Source organism: Geotrypetes seraphini, chromosome 15, assembly GCF_902459505.1.
Source record: "Geotrypetes seraphini chromosome 15, aGeoSer1.1, whole genome shotgun sequence".
In the NCBI taxonomy this organism is placed as follows: domain Eukaryota; kingdom Metazoa; phylum Chordata; class Amphibia; order Gymnophiona; family Dermophiidae; genus Geotrypetes; species Geotrypetes seraphini.
The window spans coordinates 44,681,187-44,695,817 of record NC_047098.1 but is presented as its reverse complement, the minus strand read 5'-3'; the positions used below and the strand labels follow the sequence as shown (position 1 = coordinate 44,695,817).

General features: G+C 41.9%; 1 protein-coding gene across 1 annotated transcript in view; it reads right to left on the bottom strand.

Moving 5' to 3' along the window:
- MED13 (mediator complex subunit 13) overlaps nt 1-14,631 on the bottom strand; it is a 432,233-nt gene that overhangs the window by 48,067 nt on the left and 369,535 nt on the right. The window contains exons 24-27 of the mRNA XM_033922821.1: nt 12,510-12,652; nt 11,478-11,636; nt 10,584-10,769; nt 10,110-10,258 (exon numbers count right to left, since the gene is read on the bottom strand). Coding sequence (XP_033778712.1) covers nt 10,110-10,258; nt 10,584-10,769; nt 11,478-11,636; nt 12,510-12,652 — 637 coding nt within the window. The remainder of the gene's footprint in view (nt 1-10,109; nt 10,259-10,583; nt 10,770-11,477; nt 11,637-12,509; nt 12,653-14,631) is intronic.

Sequence of the window (14,631 nt, the reverse complement as noted above, 5' to 3'; positions counted from 1 at the left end):
TGCTGAAATCTATCAAGTTATCAAGTTTATCAAGTTTATTATAACATTTGATTAATCGCTTATTCCGAATTTTAAGCGATATACAAAGTGATAAAATTACAAAATATAGGAAGACAAACATAAAAGAGATGTACTATAACTACTAATATATTGTAGTAAATAAAATTACAAACATAAACGACAAGTTTCATAACTACTAATACATAATAAATTAAATTACACGTACATTAATAAAAACATAGGGAAAACTCAGGATGAAATACAATCTAGTTATAAAAGTAGAACATTTAAGGTTAAAAACAATAGGAAGGGGAATAAAAAACAATCAAAGTAGTTAAAATGGATTAAGAGCCAAAAGCAGTTCAATTAAACATTGAATGCATCTTGAAAAAGAAGACTCCAGTTTGCTCTTATATTTTTCAAGATTCTTTTCATCTCTCAGATGAATTGGAAGAGAATTCCAGGATTGGGGAGCCGTAACAGAAAAAATAGTCTGCCGCCGTTCTCTGGTCACTCAATCAAAAAATTCAATCAGGTTCATTTGGCATGATTTACTTTTTGTAAAGCCATGTTGCCTCGGATCCTATAACCCATTAGATTCAAGGAAGTACACTATCCTTTCTTTCAGCAACACTTCCATTATTTTTCCAACAACCGAGGTGAGGCTCACCAGCTTGTAGTTTTCCGCTTCATCCCTGTGACCACTTTTGTGAATAGGGACCACATCCGCTCTTCTCCAGTCTCCAGGAACCACTCCCATCTCCAGAGATTTGTTGAACAAGTCTTTAATAAGACCCGCCAGAATCTCTCTGAGCTCCCTCAGTATCCTGGGATGGATCCCGTCCAGTCCCATTGCTTTGTCCACCTTCAGTTTTTCAAGTTGCTCATAAACACTCTCCTCCATGAATGGCGCAGAATCTACTCCATTTTTTCGGTCCTTCTCCAGGATTTTCTTCCGTGAACACAGAACAAAAGTATTTGTTTAGCACATTTGCTTTTTCCTCATCACTCTCCACATATTGGTTCCCAGCATCTATTTGTTTAACAATTCCATTTTTCATCTTCCTCCTTTCACTAATATATCTGAAAAAATTTTTGTCTCCCATTTTTACATTTTTAGCCATTTGTTCCTCCGCCTGCACTTTCGCCAGATGTATTTCTCTCTTGGCTTCTTTCAATTTCACCCTGTTGTCCTTTCAGCACTCAGATATAGGCCAAAGAAATGGCCATTGGAATCCATCTTGAAATGGTCACTTTCAAGGCTGATTGACCTTTATATGCAGCTCCAGTCAATATAAACAGATGATCCGGCAATCGAAAATCATTTATAACCTCTAAATAACACAGTACAAGTCTAAAAAGATCCAATAATTTCAACACCTAATCACTTTCTCGATCCCGAAGGAGTGAAGGCAAGTAAGCAGACTTATTAATTGATCTGAAAGATGGAAACCACTTTTGGAAAGAAAGATGGGATTGTGCATTAAGACCACGCCTGAATCCAAAATTCTGAGAAATGGATCTTTGCAGGACAAAGCCTGAAGTTCTGAAGATCAGGCAGAGGTAATTGCTACCAAAAACACTGTCTTGATGGTGAAGTCCATAAAGGAAACTTGTTCCAGAGATCCATAGGGCACTCCCGCCAGCATCCATAAGACCAGATTAAGATTCCACATTGGAAAAAGCTGTCGCACAAGAGGATGGAGGCCTAACATGACCTTCAAAAACCTCGTCACACCTAGATGTGCAGCTACAGTGCTTAGGTCGAAAACAGGAGAGCTCCATAACCTGAACTTTCAAGGAGCCAAACACTCCCAAACACTAGGCCTTTCAGCTGACCTTCCTGCAGGAAAGTGAGTACGACAGAGATCGTTGCCAAGTTTGGGTTCTTACTCCTCCAAATGAATCAAGTTTAGAAGCACTTCCAGGTTTTTGTATATGCTGCTATAGTCACCTTCTTCTTACATCTTAGAACAGTGGTTCTCAATTTCCTAATGCCACGACCCTTTAATACAGTTCCTCATGTTGTGGTGACCCCCAACTATAAAATTATTTTTGTTGCTATTTTATAACTGTAATTTTGCTATTGTTATGAATCGTAATGTAAATATCTGATATACAGGATATATCTTCATTGTTACAAATTGAACATAATTAAAGCATAGTGATTAATCACAAAAACAATATGTAATTATATATTGTGAAATATTTATTTCTAATTACAAATAAATGTATGTGGGCGTATCTGTATGTGGGCGGACCCGCCTGGAGACGGATAGAGGAGCGATGTCTCGGTTCCTATGACCAGTGTTTTTCAACCTTCTGACATCTATGGACCGGCGGAAATAAAATAATTATTTTGTGAACAGGCACCGGTCCGCAGACCGGCAGTTGAAGAACACTGGGCTAAGTCGTGCCAATCTACACTCAATCTCCGCCCCAGACCCCACCCCCATAATAGTACTAATTGTAACACCATTTTTTCCATTCATTTTTAATATATACACACAATATAACTGTATTAACAACACCTATTGGTTAACCACAAAATTGAAATACAAAAAGCACACTGTATGCTTAACATTCATTCCTACCAGAAAACAGATAACCCCATGCAAATGCAGGACGAAAAACTAAAAGTACTAATATTTACAAACAAACCCTAAGATGCAAGACTCTGCAAGCAGTACAACCCCAGAGGAAAAGAAACTAATGCATTTCTTCCTGAACAGACAAATCAATCACTAAATAAAAAAATAAAAGCATATCCCCTACCGTTGTTGTCTCTCTCCCTCCATGTGCCTTGCCTTCTGGCCTGCCCCCCGGTGTTATCTTTGGGCCGGTCCACTGTGCCATCAGCACAGTGTCTTCGGGCCGACTCCCTGAGTGCTGCATTATACAAAGCTGTGGGCAGTGGCTCCTCGCGCGCATCCTATGCCTCATCTGGAAGCCTTCCCTCTGACTTTACGACGATTCAAGCGTAGGCCGCACATAGGAGTCTTTTCCCACAGCTTTGTGTACTGCAGCACTCAGGGAGCTGGCTTGAAGACGCCGCATTGATCGCATCGTGGACCGGCGGCTGAAGAATGCTGTCTTGGGCCTGATGGACGTGCCGGCCCTGTGGACCGGAAGAAAATTTCTACAGACCGGCACCGGTCCACGGACCAGTGGTTGAAGAACACTGCCTAAGACCATTGGAAATATGTGTTTTCCGATGGTCTTAGGCAACCCCTGTGAAAGGGTCGTTCGACTCCCCAAAGGGTTCGTGCCCCACAGGTTGAGAACCACTGTCTTAGAAGGTGGAGACCACTCCATCCGAATAGCCTTTATGTGCTAGCACCATGCACACAAAAGCCATGCCATAAGACAAAGTGTTCTGGATCTAGCAGGGCAATTGGACCCTGTGTGAGCAGCTGTGGATGACAGGGAAGTTTGAGACTTTGATCCCTTTGTAAATGGACCAAGTCTGTATGCCATGGTTGCCTCGGTCAGTCTGGTGCTACTAGAATCACAGGCCCTAGAAGTCAGCCTATCATGGGCTAAGGAGTGAAGGCATAAAGAAGACCTGCCTTTGGCCAGGGTTGCACCACGTTGCCCAAGCCTTCACTTCCTGGTTCATGTCTTCAACTGAAGAACTGAACTGCCTTCTTGTTGGCTGCTGTTGCCATCAGATGAAATGTCAGGCACTCTCACAATGCAGGTGAAGGCTTCCTGAGACAGTGACCTCTCCCCAGGATCCAGGGTCTTCCGGATGATGAAATTCGATTGCATATTGTCTACTCCTGCCACATGCGCTGCCAAAAGCATCAGAAGATGTGTCTCCATCCACTGAAACAACATCTGGGCCTTCAAAGCATAGAGCTGCACTTTTGGTGCACCCCTGGCAAATGACATAGGCTACCATCATTGTGTTATCTAAGAAAATTCGTACCTGAACTCCTGAAGCATCAGGCAGACTCCAAGATCTGCATTGGCTCCAGGTAGCTTTTCTGAAAGTTTATTTTATTTTTATTTTATTCCATTTTCTATACCGTTCTCCCAGGGGAGCTCAGAACAGTTTGCATGAATTTATTCAGGTACTTGAGCATTTTTCCCTGTCTGTCCCAGTGGGTTTACAGTCCATCTAATATACCTGGAGCAATGGGGGGATTAAGTGACTTGCCCAGGGTCACAAGGAGCAGCATGGGTTTGAACCCACAACCTCAGGGTGCTGAGGCTGTAGCTTTAACCACTGTGCCACACTCAGTCCAGCTTCTGAAGCAGTTGACTGACTGAACCGCTAGTCTGCCTACGGATTCAGACTGGGCTCTTATTAGCCAATCCTCCAGATATGGAGGGACTTTTATGCCCGCTCTGTGCAAATGCGATGCAGCAACCACCATTACCTTGGTGAAGGTCCGTGGTGCCGGGGTCAGTCCAATTGGCAAGGTCATGAACTGGAAGTGTTGCTCCAGCAAATGGAATCACAAAACTTCCTGTGCTCTGGAGAAATGGGAATGTGTAGATATGCCGCCATCAAATCTAGGAAGGCAACAAATTTCCCCGGCACCACTGACACAATCACTGACCTCACCATTCAGAAACATGGTATCTTGAGAGTTGCATTCACTGCTTTGAAGCCTAGAATCAATCTCCAGTCTTCTGAGGCTTTCTTGGGCACTATGAAGTATATGTCTAATTCCTTGTGGGATTCCATGATCACCTCCAAAAATGCTGAAGATATAAATAGCCTGCAAACAGTCGGGTCCTCCCTGAGATCAGGGGCCTTCACCAGATTCAGATTACCCCCCACCCCCGAGATGCAGTAGTAACTCCTGCTACAGAGAACCCTGACTGGGAGATTAAAAGTATTGAAACAGAGCCAATTTCGTCCCAATTTTCTTCACACTGAACTTCCCCATATTTCACTCCTTGGAGGGGGGGAGACCCCATGACAGCAGGGCTGTGATCTTCGAGGGTTCCATGCATCCCTTGTTAATCAACTAAGCTTCAAACATCATACTGATGAATACAGGGGAAAATCTCTGACCAGGACATCCAGATGACCCCTGCAGATGCTCACAAGCTCTTAAACTAAACTAAACCTTAAGTTTATATACGGCATCATCTCCACGGTTTACAAGAACTTAAAATATATGAAGAGAAGGAAAAAAAAGGTTTACATGAACTTATATATAGAAGAGAAGAGTAAGGGGGGATAGAATTACATTTTAGTGAAAAGCCAGGTTTTCAGTTGCTTGCGGAATAATTGGAGGGAGCCCAGGTTCCACAGTGGGGTAGTAAGGTCGTTCCAAAGACCTGTGATTCTGAAGAGAAGGGATTTTCCCAGTTTGCCTGCATAGCGAATACCGTGTAGAGAGGGGAAGGATAGTTTATACCTTTGGGCGGGTCTGGTAGAGTGCCAGTGTTCCCTCTAAGGTGAGCGAATGAGCGATCGCTCACTATTTTCAGTGGCGTCGCTCATACGCTTTCCCCTGTCGCTCACTCGAGGGAGGTGAGAGGAAGCGGCGGCAGCGGCCTGTATTTTCCAAAGTTGAAAGATGCAGCGGCAGCTCCTCTCAAGATCCCCGACTGCATCGGACTTCGTGAGAGGAGCCGCTGCCACGTCTTCAGTGGCTACTAAGGGGGGGGGGGCGGTCCGCTCCGGCTGTGCACATCCCCTAAGGCTGCAGTCGGAGAGGAAGTTCGGGCCAGCCAATCGCTGCCTTGCTGGGCGGAACTTCCTCTCCGACGGCAGAATTGACGTCGGGGGAAGCAGAGAGAGCTTGGGGCAGCCGCGGCGGTGGCTTTGGGGCCTGTTTCCCCCGATGGTTGCGGCGGTGGCTTTGGGGCCTGTTTCCCCCGATGGTGGCAGCAGTGGCTTTGTGGAGGGTAGGGAGCAAGAAAGGGGGCAGGCAGGGAGACAGAAGGGAAACAGAAAAAAAGAAAGGGGGCATCAAGAGATAAAAAAAGAAAGGGCAAGGAGAGAGGAAGAAAAAGTTGGGGGAGGGAATGAGGTCTGGAGGAGAGGAAGCATACAGGCTGAAAGAAGGGAAGAAAGATTGGATGCACAGTCAGAAGATGAAAGTGCAACCAGAGACTCATGAAATCACCAGACAAGGTAGGAAAAATGATTTTATTTTAAATTTAGTGATCAAAATGTGGCTGAATTTATATATGCTGTCTATATCTTGCACTATGGCCCCCTTTTACTAAACCGCAATAGTGTTTTTTAGCGCAGGAAGTCTATGAGCGTCGAGAGCAGCACTGGGCATTTAGCACAGTTCCCTGCGCTAAAAATTGCTATTGTGGTTTAATAAAAAGGAAGGGGGGTATATTTGTCTATTTTTGTATGGTTGTTACTGAGGTGACAATGCATAGAGTCATCTGCTTTGACCTCTTTGAAAAAAAACCCAGAATAGAAATGATAATTAACATTTTCTCAGCGTATAGTGTGCTTTGTGTTTTTTAATTTTATTGTTGGTATATCATTTTGACTTGGTCATTTTAAAGTAGCTCGCAAGCCCAAAAAGTTTGGCCACCCCTGAGCTAGAGCGTTGAAGCTGTGTATTTCTATTTTATCCCCCCTTTTACAAAACTGTGGAGCGTTTTTTAGCGCCAGCCGTGGTGGTAGCAGCAGCTCTGATGCTCAGAATTCTATGAGCGTCAGCGCTGTTACCTCCGTAGCTAAAATTCACACTACAGTTTTGTAAAAGGGGGAGGGGTTAGTTTGTGATGACATATTCCATACTAGGCGAAGGTGTTTTCTGTGTTCTGTGTGTTCGAAAGACATGGTTTTCTGTTAGGATTGACGTTGTAGGATTGATCTGTGCTGGTCTGGCTTGTTTAGTTTTACAATGGGTGTACTGATGTTGTACTGCTCACTGCAATATGTAAGATGCTGCCTTTTCCTAGGTACTCATGTGTGACGTGGCTTGTTACTAAACATCATGTTTTTCGTACAGATTGAGGGGGTGCCAAAAAATGATGGGCCCCGGGTGTTACATATGCTAAGTATGCCACTGTATGTAAAGATACCAGAAAGCTGGCGAAGCAAAAACTTTAAGTAAATTGTTATTCTTCTAAGTTTTGAGTATTTAACCCTCCCACAATCTCACGGGCACTGGTTTCAAGTTTATTGAGATTTTGATTTAAACGCAATATCAAATATTTTCAATGTGTATAACAAAAATAAATTTGGGGAAATAAATAAAACCATTTGAACAATAAACATACAAACATATCCATAGATGATTAAAAATACATAAGGAATACAAGGATAAACTACATTTGTTTAAAAATGCGTCCTCCGCGCCTGCTCATAAATTTGTGGAGTATGTAATTTGTCGCTCATGCATATTTTTTTTTGCACACACCTCATCAATCCTTAGAGGGAACATTGGTCAGGACTCGAGGAGTTATAAGATAGTGGGATTAAGGGAGGAAGGATGCCGTGAATGATCTTAAAAGCCAGACAGAAGCATTTGAAATGGATTCTGGAAATCACTGGGAGCCAGTGAAGTTTGGCTTGGAGTGGGGAGACATGGTAAGACTGGCGTTTTGCAAAGATCAACTTGGCTGCAGTATTCTGGATTAGCTGGAGTCTTTTAAGACTTTTTTTTGATAGGCTTAAGTAGATGGAATTGCAGTAGTCTAGTTTGGAGAGGATGATGGATTGGACAAGGATGGTGAAATGTTGTTGGCGAAAATCGGATCTTACTTTCCTCAGCATGTGGAGGCTGAAAAAGCATGATTTAGCCAAGGAGTTGAGGTGGTCATTGAGGGAGAGAGAAGAATCGATAATGATGCCAAGGACCTTGCTTGAAAACTCAAGCTGCAGTGCAGCGCTTGACAGTAGTGCGAAGAGGGTGGGCAGGTGTTCTAATTTTGTGCCGAGCCAGAGTAATTTTGTTTTTGATTCATTCAATTTCATCTGTACCGAGAAGGACCAGGAATGGAGTCTCATTATGCAAGCCGTAATGTTCTCGTGGAGGTTGGTGAGGTTCTGGTCTGTCTCAAGGAGGACAAGTATGTCATCAGAGTAAGTGTAGATTGTTTCAATGGGGGATAATTGGAGGAGTTTCAGGGAGGGGTAGGGGTGATCCCTGAGGGACACCGCAAGATGGTGTCCAAGGAACGGACATGGTGCCATTTGTGTTGACAGTGTAGGAGCGAGAGCATAGGAAGTTTGAGAACCACTTTAGGACGGTGGAATCAATTCCTATCTCGGAAAGTTGATAAAGTAGTATGTCGTGGTGGACATCGAAAGCTGCAGAGAGACAGCGAATTTGTTACGAGAATGTAGTTGTTGCACCTTAGAAATTAAGGAAACTAGGAGGGATTCGGTGCTGAAGCTGGGTCTGAAGCCATATTGGTAGGGATGGAGGTTGGAGAATCTCTCTAGGTAAGAAGAGAGCTGTGTGGTGACTATGGCCTATAGCAGTTTAGTTAGGAGAGGGATATTTGCTATGGGGCGGTAGTTCGATGGTAAGGAAGGGTCGAGATCGGCTTTTTTCAGAAGAGGGGACAAGGCAATGTGTCTAATTTCTGTGGAGAACAGGCCCGATAGTAAAGCAGATTTATGAGCCTTGTAAGGGAGGAGATGGCCTACACGAGAATGTTTTCGTAAAGGTAGGAAGGGAAAGGATCCAGGATGCAATTGCAGGATTTCAGTTTGAGACAGAGTTTAGAGATTTGGGATTCGGATACGAGTTCAAAGGCAGTCCAGGATCTATCAGCAGGGATAGGGTTGGAGTCGTTGGGAGGCAGATAATTTTAAGAGACTGTTGGGGGGAAAGAACTCCGTAAGGTAGTAATCTTTTCGTTGAAAAATTTAGCTAGGTCATTTGCGGATGGGGGGGAAAGGGGAAAGGTGGAGTCGTTTTTTGAGGTTAGGTTGCGCCAGATGTTGAACAGTGCACTATTTTGGTTTTTTCATCTGGTGATTTTATCTCCATAGAAATTCTTCTTTGCTTTTTTTAGTACTGCATCACAGCTGTGCTTTACGAGGGAATTTTTCAGGCCATTGGACCAACTAGGCCCTAACACCCCCCAAAAGACTAGAAGAAGCTAAGTCAGAGACTCCTGCCCTCCTCTCACTTATTGCTCGTCACATGGAACATGGATGATCCTCAGACATCTACTGCAAACCTGGCATGAATCTAAGGTATCTTGGCTTGAGAAGTCCATCACGCCTTAAAGCATAATTGAGATGTTTTTAGGCAGATAAAGGCTTTTATTTTCAAATTGGGAAATCCAAGATTACTGCAGCCTGGGGAAGCTACACTAGGGAATAAAAATTAGCGATTTTAAGATTTTAGAGGTGGGATAACCTAACTCAAACCCCAGAACACCAAAAAAAAAAAAAAAAATCTATTTTAAAGATCTCCCCCTCCCAATTTTGTTTACCAGGCTGTAAACTGTACCATGCTGTGTGCTGGGAGCTGCATGTGTGGAAGCTGCAAACAGCTTATAGGGAGAAACTCTGCCTCAAAAAGCCTGGTATCTGAACTGTGTGCATCTTCTTGGGCCTCTTGGGCCAAAACCATCCGGAGACCTCAACCTCCACTGGATCATGCACACGCAAATAGGGGAAGGAAAGCAGTTAGCTCCGATCCTAGAAAAACTGCCAAGGAGGCACTCAGCCTATGCTCGAGCCTACTGCAGATGAATCTGGGGCGAGCCTTGCTCTCAAGGGATTGGTCCCTGAGCCCCTGAACTGGTAGTGCAGGCTGTCCAAGTAGATGCAATGCAAAGCAGTCTGCCTCTTGGAAGCAAACCCTCGACCTCAGGGTCTGCGCTCTCCCACAGCCAGGGCTGTCCCAAGAGTGGGATCCTCTACAGCAGCGAAAAGCCTTGCAAATGGTCCAAAAAAACAAATATAATTGAAAAATAAGCAAGAGCAGAAAAGACCGGCTCCTACCTTCTTGCTTGTAGAGAAACATCTGAGGAATTGGAGGACAGCCCAGAAGGATGGGTGGCAGAGCAAAAGAATGCTACCTACAAGAATTCTTGCAAGAAGGGATTGACTACCCACATGTTCAGGAATGGAGTGTATGTCACTTTAGAAATTAAGTTAAATGCAAAGAAGCAGGTCAGTGGATAACATTTTGTTCTCCACTCTCGCTTACCTTGCCAGCATCACCTCCATGAGGATAATGGGATCCCGGTGAATGAACAGGGAAGCCAGTGGGTGAAGCAGAAAGGATATTAGTAATATCTGGATCAATCTCTTCTCCAGTGTCTAACAAATCAAAGATACCCATTTCATCTGCTCCATCTTTAGAGGAAAAGAAAATAGTTAATATACTCTAGAATCTATATTTCCTCTTAAGAAACTAGAAGGAAAGAACAATTTTCTTTACATATCTGCCAGCCAAAATTTCTATTGAGTTATTACCTAAAGAATGTTGCATAATAGAAAATTCAGAATACAATGCAGATATAAAGACTAAAATAAAAGCATCCCTTTTTCTCACTGTACCCAATAACATTTTCCATTTTAATTGTCTTCCTAATCCTATGACTTGTTTCCTGTAAGGATTTCTGTTAAATTACAAAAGGTCAGCAGAGGGCACAAAATTTCTCTGTTGGCAAGCACACACCGTTGTTTGCATTGAAGGCCAGGTCAATATTTTCAGTGGTGTATGTTGCTGAGGCTACTTGCACAGAAGCAGACGTAGGAAACACCAGTATATGAGTGCATGATGTGTCCTGTGGGGTATTCAGCTGGGAGGTCTGCATATTCAAAGTGGTGCTGCGCCCAAAGACTGACCCTGTTGACACAGAATCTGAAAATAAATAGTAAAATATAAGAAAATAACATGTAACTGAATATAAACAACTTACAGAGGAAATAATTACCATATCTATTAATTATTCAAACCACCTTCCTTTCACCTCCCTCCCACATTGGGAAAACCATTACTGCATATTTCTAGCCACTTACAAATAGTATAAGCCAGGATTGGATAGCTAATCTCTGAATACAATGGCTACCCTTATGAGAAATCTATACAGTCTATAAAGGTTAATTCAGTTTGGTAATACTTAATTTACTAGAATACACCAACAACTACAGATACTGGATTATTTTCATCATAGTAGTAGTTACAATATAATCTCAAGGGAATGTTTCTTTTATATAAACAATGAAAATGCTCTCTATTTTAACAAATAAGGCCGTAATGTCCATTTTTTTAAACATTAATGTCATGGTACCAGTGTGTAATAAAACCAAATTCATAAACAAATAAACAAGTATCTAGAGCAGTGATTCCCAACCCTGTCCTGGAGGAACACCAGGCCAATCGGGTTTTCAGGCTAGCCTAATGAATATGCATGAGAGAGATTTGCATATGATGGAAGTGATAGGCATGCAAATTTGCTTCATGCATATTCATTAGGGCTAGCCTGAAAACCCAATTGGCCTGGTGTTCCTCCAGGACAGGGTTGGGAACCACTGATCTAGAGAACAGGTGGTTTTTTTTTTAACTTGCCTGGCATAACAACAAAAGACCCCTGTGGCTCCATAGCCACTAGACAAGCACTGAGAATGCTGGGAGAATCAGCCGCAGATATGCCACACATCCGACAAACATCTTTCAGCCTCTTGCTAAGCGTCTGCAGGTTTCGGCGACTCAGCAAACAGCTCCAATCTGAGGTAGATAAAGGACATTATTGAATTTAACCCCTGAGATGATGGGCTCAAACCCACACTGCTCCTTGTGATCCTGGGCAAGACACTTGGTCCCCCATTTCCCCAGGTATATTAGATAGACTGTGAGCCCGTGGGACAGGGAAAAATGCTTGAGTACCTGAATAAATCCATGTAAACCTGAGCTCTCCTGAGAGAACGGTATAAAAAATTGAATGAATAAATAAAATTTTTAGATCTTGTAAACCAAAGACAAATAAATATACTGTAATAGTTTTCATCACTGAATAATATACACTTCTCCCTCTGTATTCACGATTTTAGCAATTGCGGTTTCGATTATTCGTGGTTTTTAGCTTGCTGGCTCCTCTCCCCTCCCCCAATTATGTAAGCTTACATAGAAAAATTGCTGATTCCAAGCGTTTACAGAGAAAATTGCTGATTCCCAGCACTTTCTTCACTATGTTTTGCCTTTCCTTCAGGAACAGGCCAGGTCTCCTACCATATTCATGATGATTTTTAATAGAAAACAGCGAACAACATATGAAAAAGTTATTTGCGGTTTTTCTGTATTTGCGGGTCTGTTAATCCCCTATCACAGCGAATATGGAGGGAGAAGTGTATTACTAAAAATGTGAAGGCCTGAAGAAAATACAGTAAGCATAGTGTAGCTATAGAACAAACTTATCAAAGCAGTTTTGATTTTAACTACCAAGTCAATGTACTATAAAAAGTCTAAATAAATATACAGTTTCTGCATCATGCTCATAAAAGCAACAGTCTTCACTTCCTGGTTTATTTGGGGGTGTTTTGTTTTGTTTTTAAGATAGTAATATCAAAGCTCTTGTCTTTCATGTAGTAGTTTCATTATTACCTTTTAATTCTCCATGACCTATTCTTCCTAATCGGCCTATAACAACTCTCCATGGTAGCGAACTCATTTGTACAAGTCCTAAGCACCACTCCCAGAGCTTCTGAAGGCCACAGCGGCGAGCAGAGCCTTTTTTCCTGCGAGCTCTAGAACACAAAGATAGTATAATACCATATGTGAAAGATCAAACGTTTTCTATACTCAGTGCATTAAATTATAAAAATGAAGCAGCTCTTTTTTTTCTTACTGCAATTTTACTTCAATTTCAAATTTTTCTCATTCCAAATTTTATTTACATTTTAGAACTGGTCAGCTTGTGCAATCTCTACTAAAATTCCTAGCATACAGGAAAGCTAATGCCACAATCACGGCAGGTGATATAAGCTGAGCAGAAGTAGTGGCAGCCTATAGGGGATGCAAAAACTAATTTGCATAAATATTTACATAAGTCAGCAGGATCTAAAAAGTGGGGTCATGTGCAAAAAACCCAAACATACCACACATTCACTCAGCGCACTGCTGCTGGGACTCTGCTAAGGCCAAGCACATTGGTTACTTATAACTGCAAGAAAATAGTTTCAATTATGCTTCATTGTTATGATCATTAATGATTAAAGGATTATTTTGTCTTAAAACATCTGTCATGTAAGGCAGTTTTAAAAGAGTCTTAGAAAGTTCTTTATCAAGTGTTTTTATTTTTTAAATACAATACCAACATTTGTCAAATAAACTATTTATGTGTTGCCCCAAAAGTATTTGAAATCATTTCTTTTTCAGAAGTACTTAAAACAAATTTAAGTGTTTTTATTATAGAAGATTTTTGGGTCTTATAATTGCTTTTATTACTGTCAGCCATTCTGAACAAGATATTGGGATTAGACAGTTTAGAAGCTCTGAGATCAAGATTGAAATTAAGGACTCATTTTACACGCAGAATAGTGCGCACTAAATTGCCACACGTGCTAGCCGCTACCGCCTCCTTTTGAGTAGGCGGTAGATTTCCGGCAAGCGCACGCTAAATACTAGTGCAGCTTTGTAAAAGGAGCCCTAAGTGTTTGATTTTAAACTAAAGTGCAAGAAAGCCTCCCCATAATAATAAACCCTCACTTTTTGACTTTTCTATCATTGGCATTAATTACCCTTGATCGACATTAAATTTTCTTCCTGAATCAGGTCTTTGGAAATAAACCTATCTTAATATACCTATCTTGACTAGAAATCCTATTTTGTAGTATTAAGAGGAAATTTCATAGTATTTTTAAAGCATATTTAATTCACCACCATTGAATTGTTTTATCCCATTATCTTGTGTAGTCTGAACAGAATGAGGATATCAACAAAAACAAAGTAGTGGTTTGCATTATTCTTCTTCCTCAAATAAGTAACAAAAAAATTTACAGGACACAAGCAAGCCATTTACCTATGCTTGTGTAGTGGTGAGATAGAGCTGCCATATATGGAGGGAAAGAATTCAAATGGAAGATTAGGTTCTTACCTTTGCTAATTTTCTTGTAAACGGGAATATCAGTCTTGCCCAATGGGTATTTACCCTCTTTTACTGCAAAGTTTGTAAAGAGCCTAATTTACATATTCTTCTGCTCCTCCTCCTCTCACTCCAGGCTGTACTGGATTTCCTTAGTCTATATCAAAGGTGGTATTTTCGTCCCATCCTCCGTCAAGGGTAAGGGCCAGGTTAGAGAAGCACGCATCCTGGAGATGAATGCGTGGCTACGACGATGGTGTCGTCGAGAGCATTTTGGCTTCCTGGACCATAGGATGATTTTCCAAGGGCTATTGAGCATGGATGATATAAATCTATCAAAGAAGGGAAGAAGTGTCTTCGGCGGCAGGCTGGCTAATCTACTGAAGAGGATTTTAAACTAGAAGTGATTGGGAAGGGTGATCAAAGCCACCGGGTGAGTATAAGCCTTCAGATAAGTAAATCACTGACTACTACATGGATGGGAAAAGGGGACAATGTCTGGAAAGAAGTATATACTAAAGCTCGAAGTATGGGAAACAAAATTCTGGATCTAGAAACAGTGATGGAAGAAGATGAGTTGAATATAGTGACGATCAGAGAGAACCATGACTGGGATGTAGTTATACTGGGCTAAAATTTGTT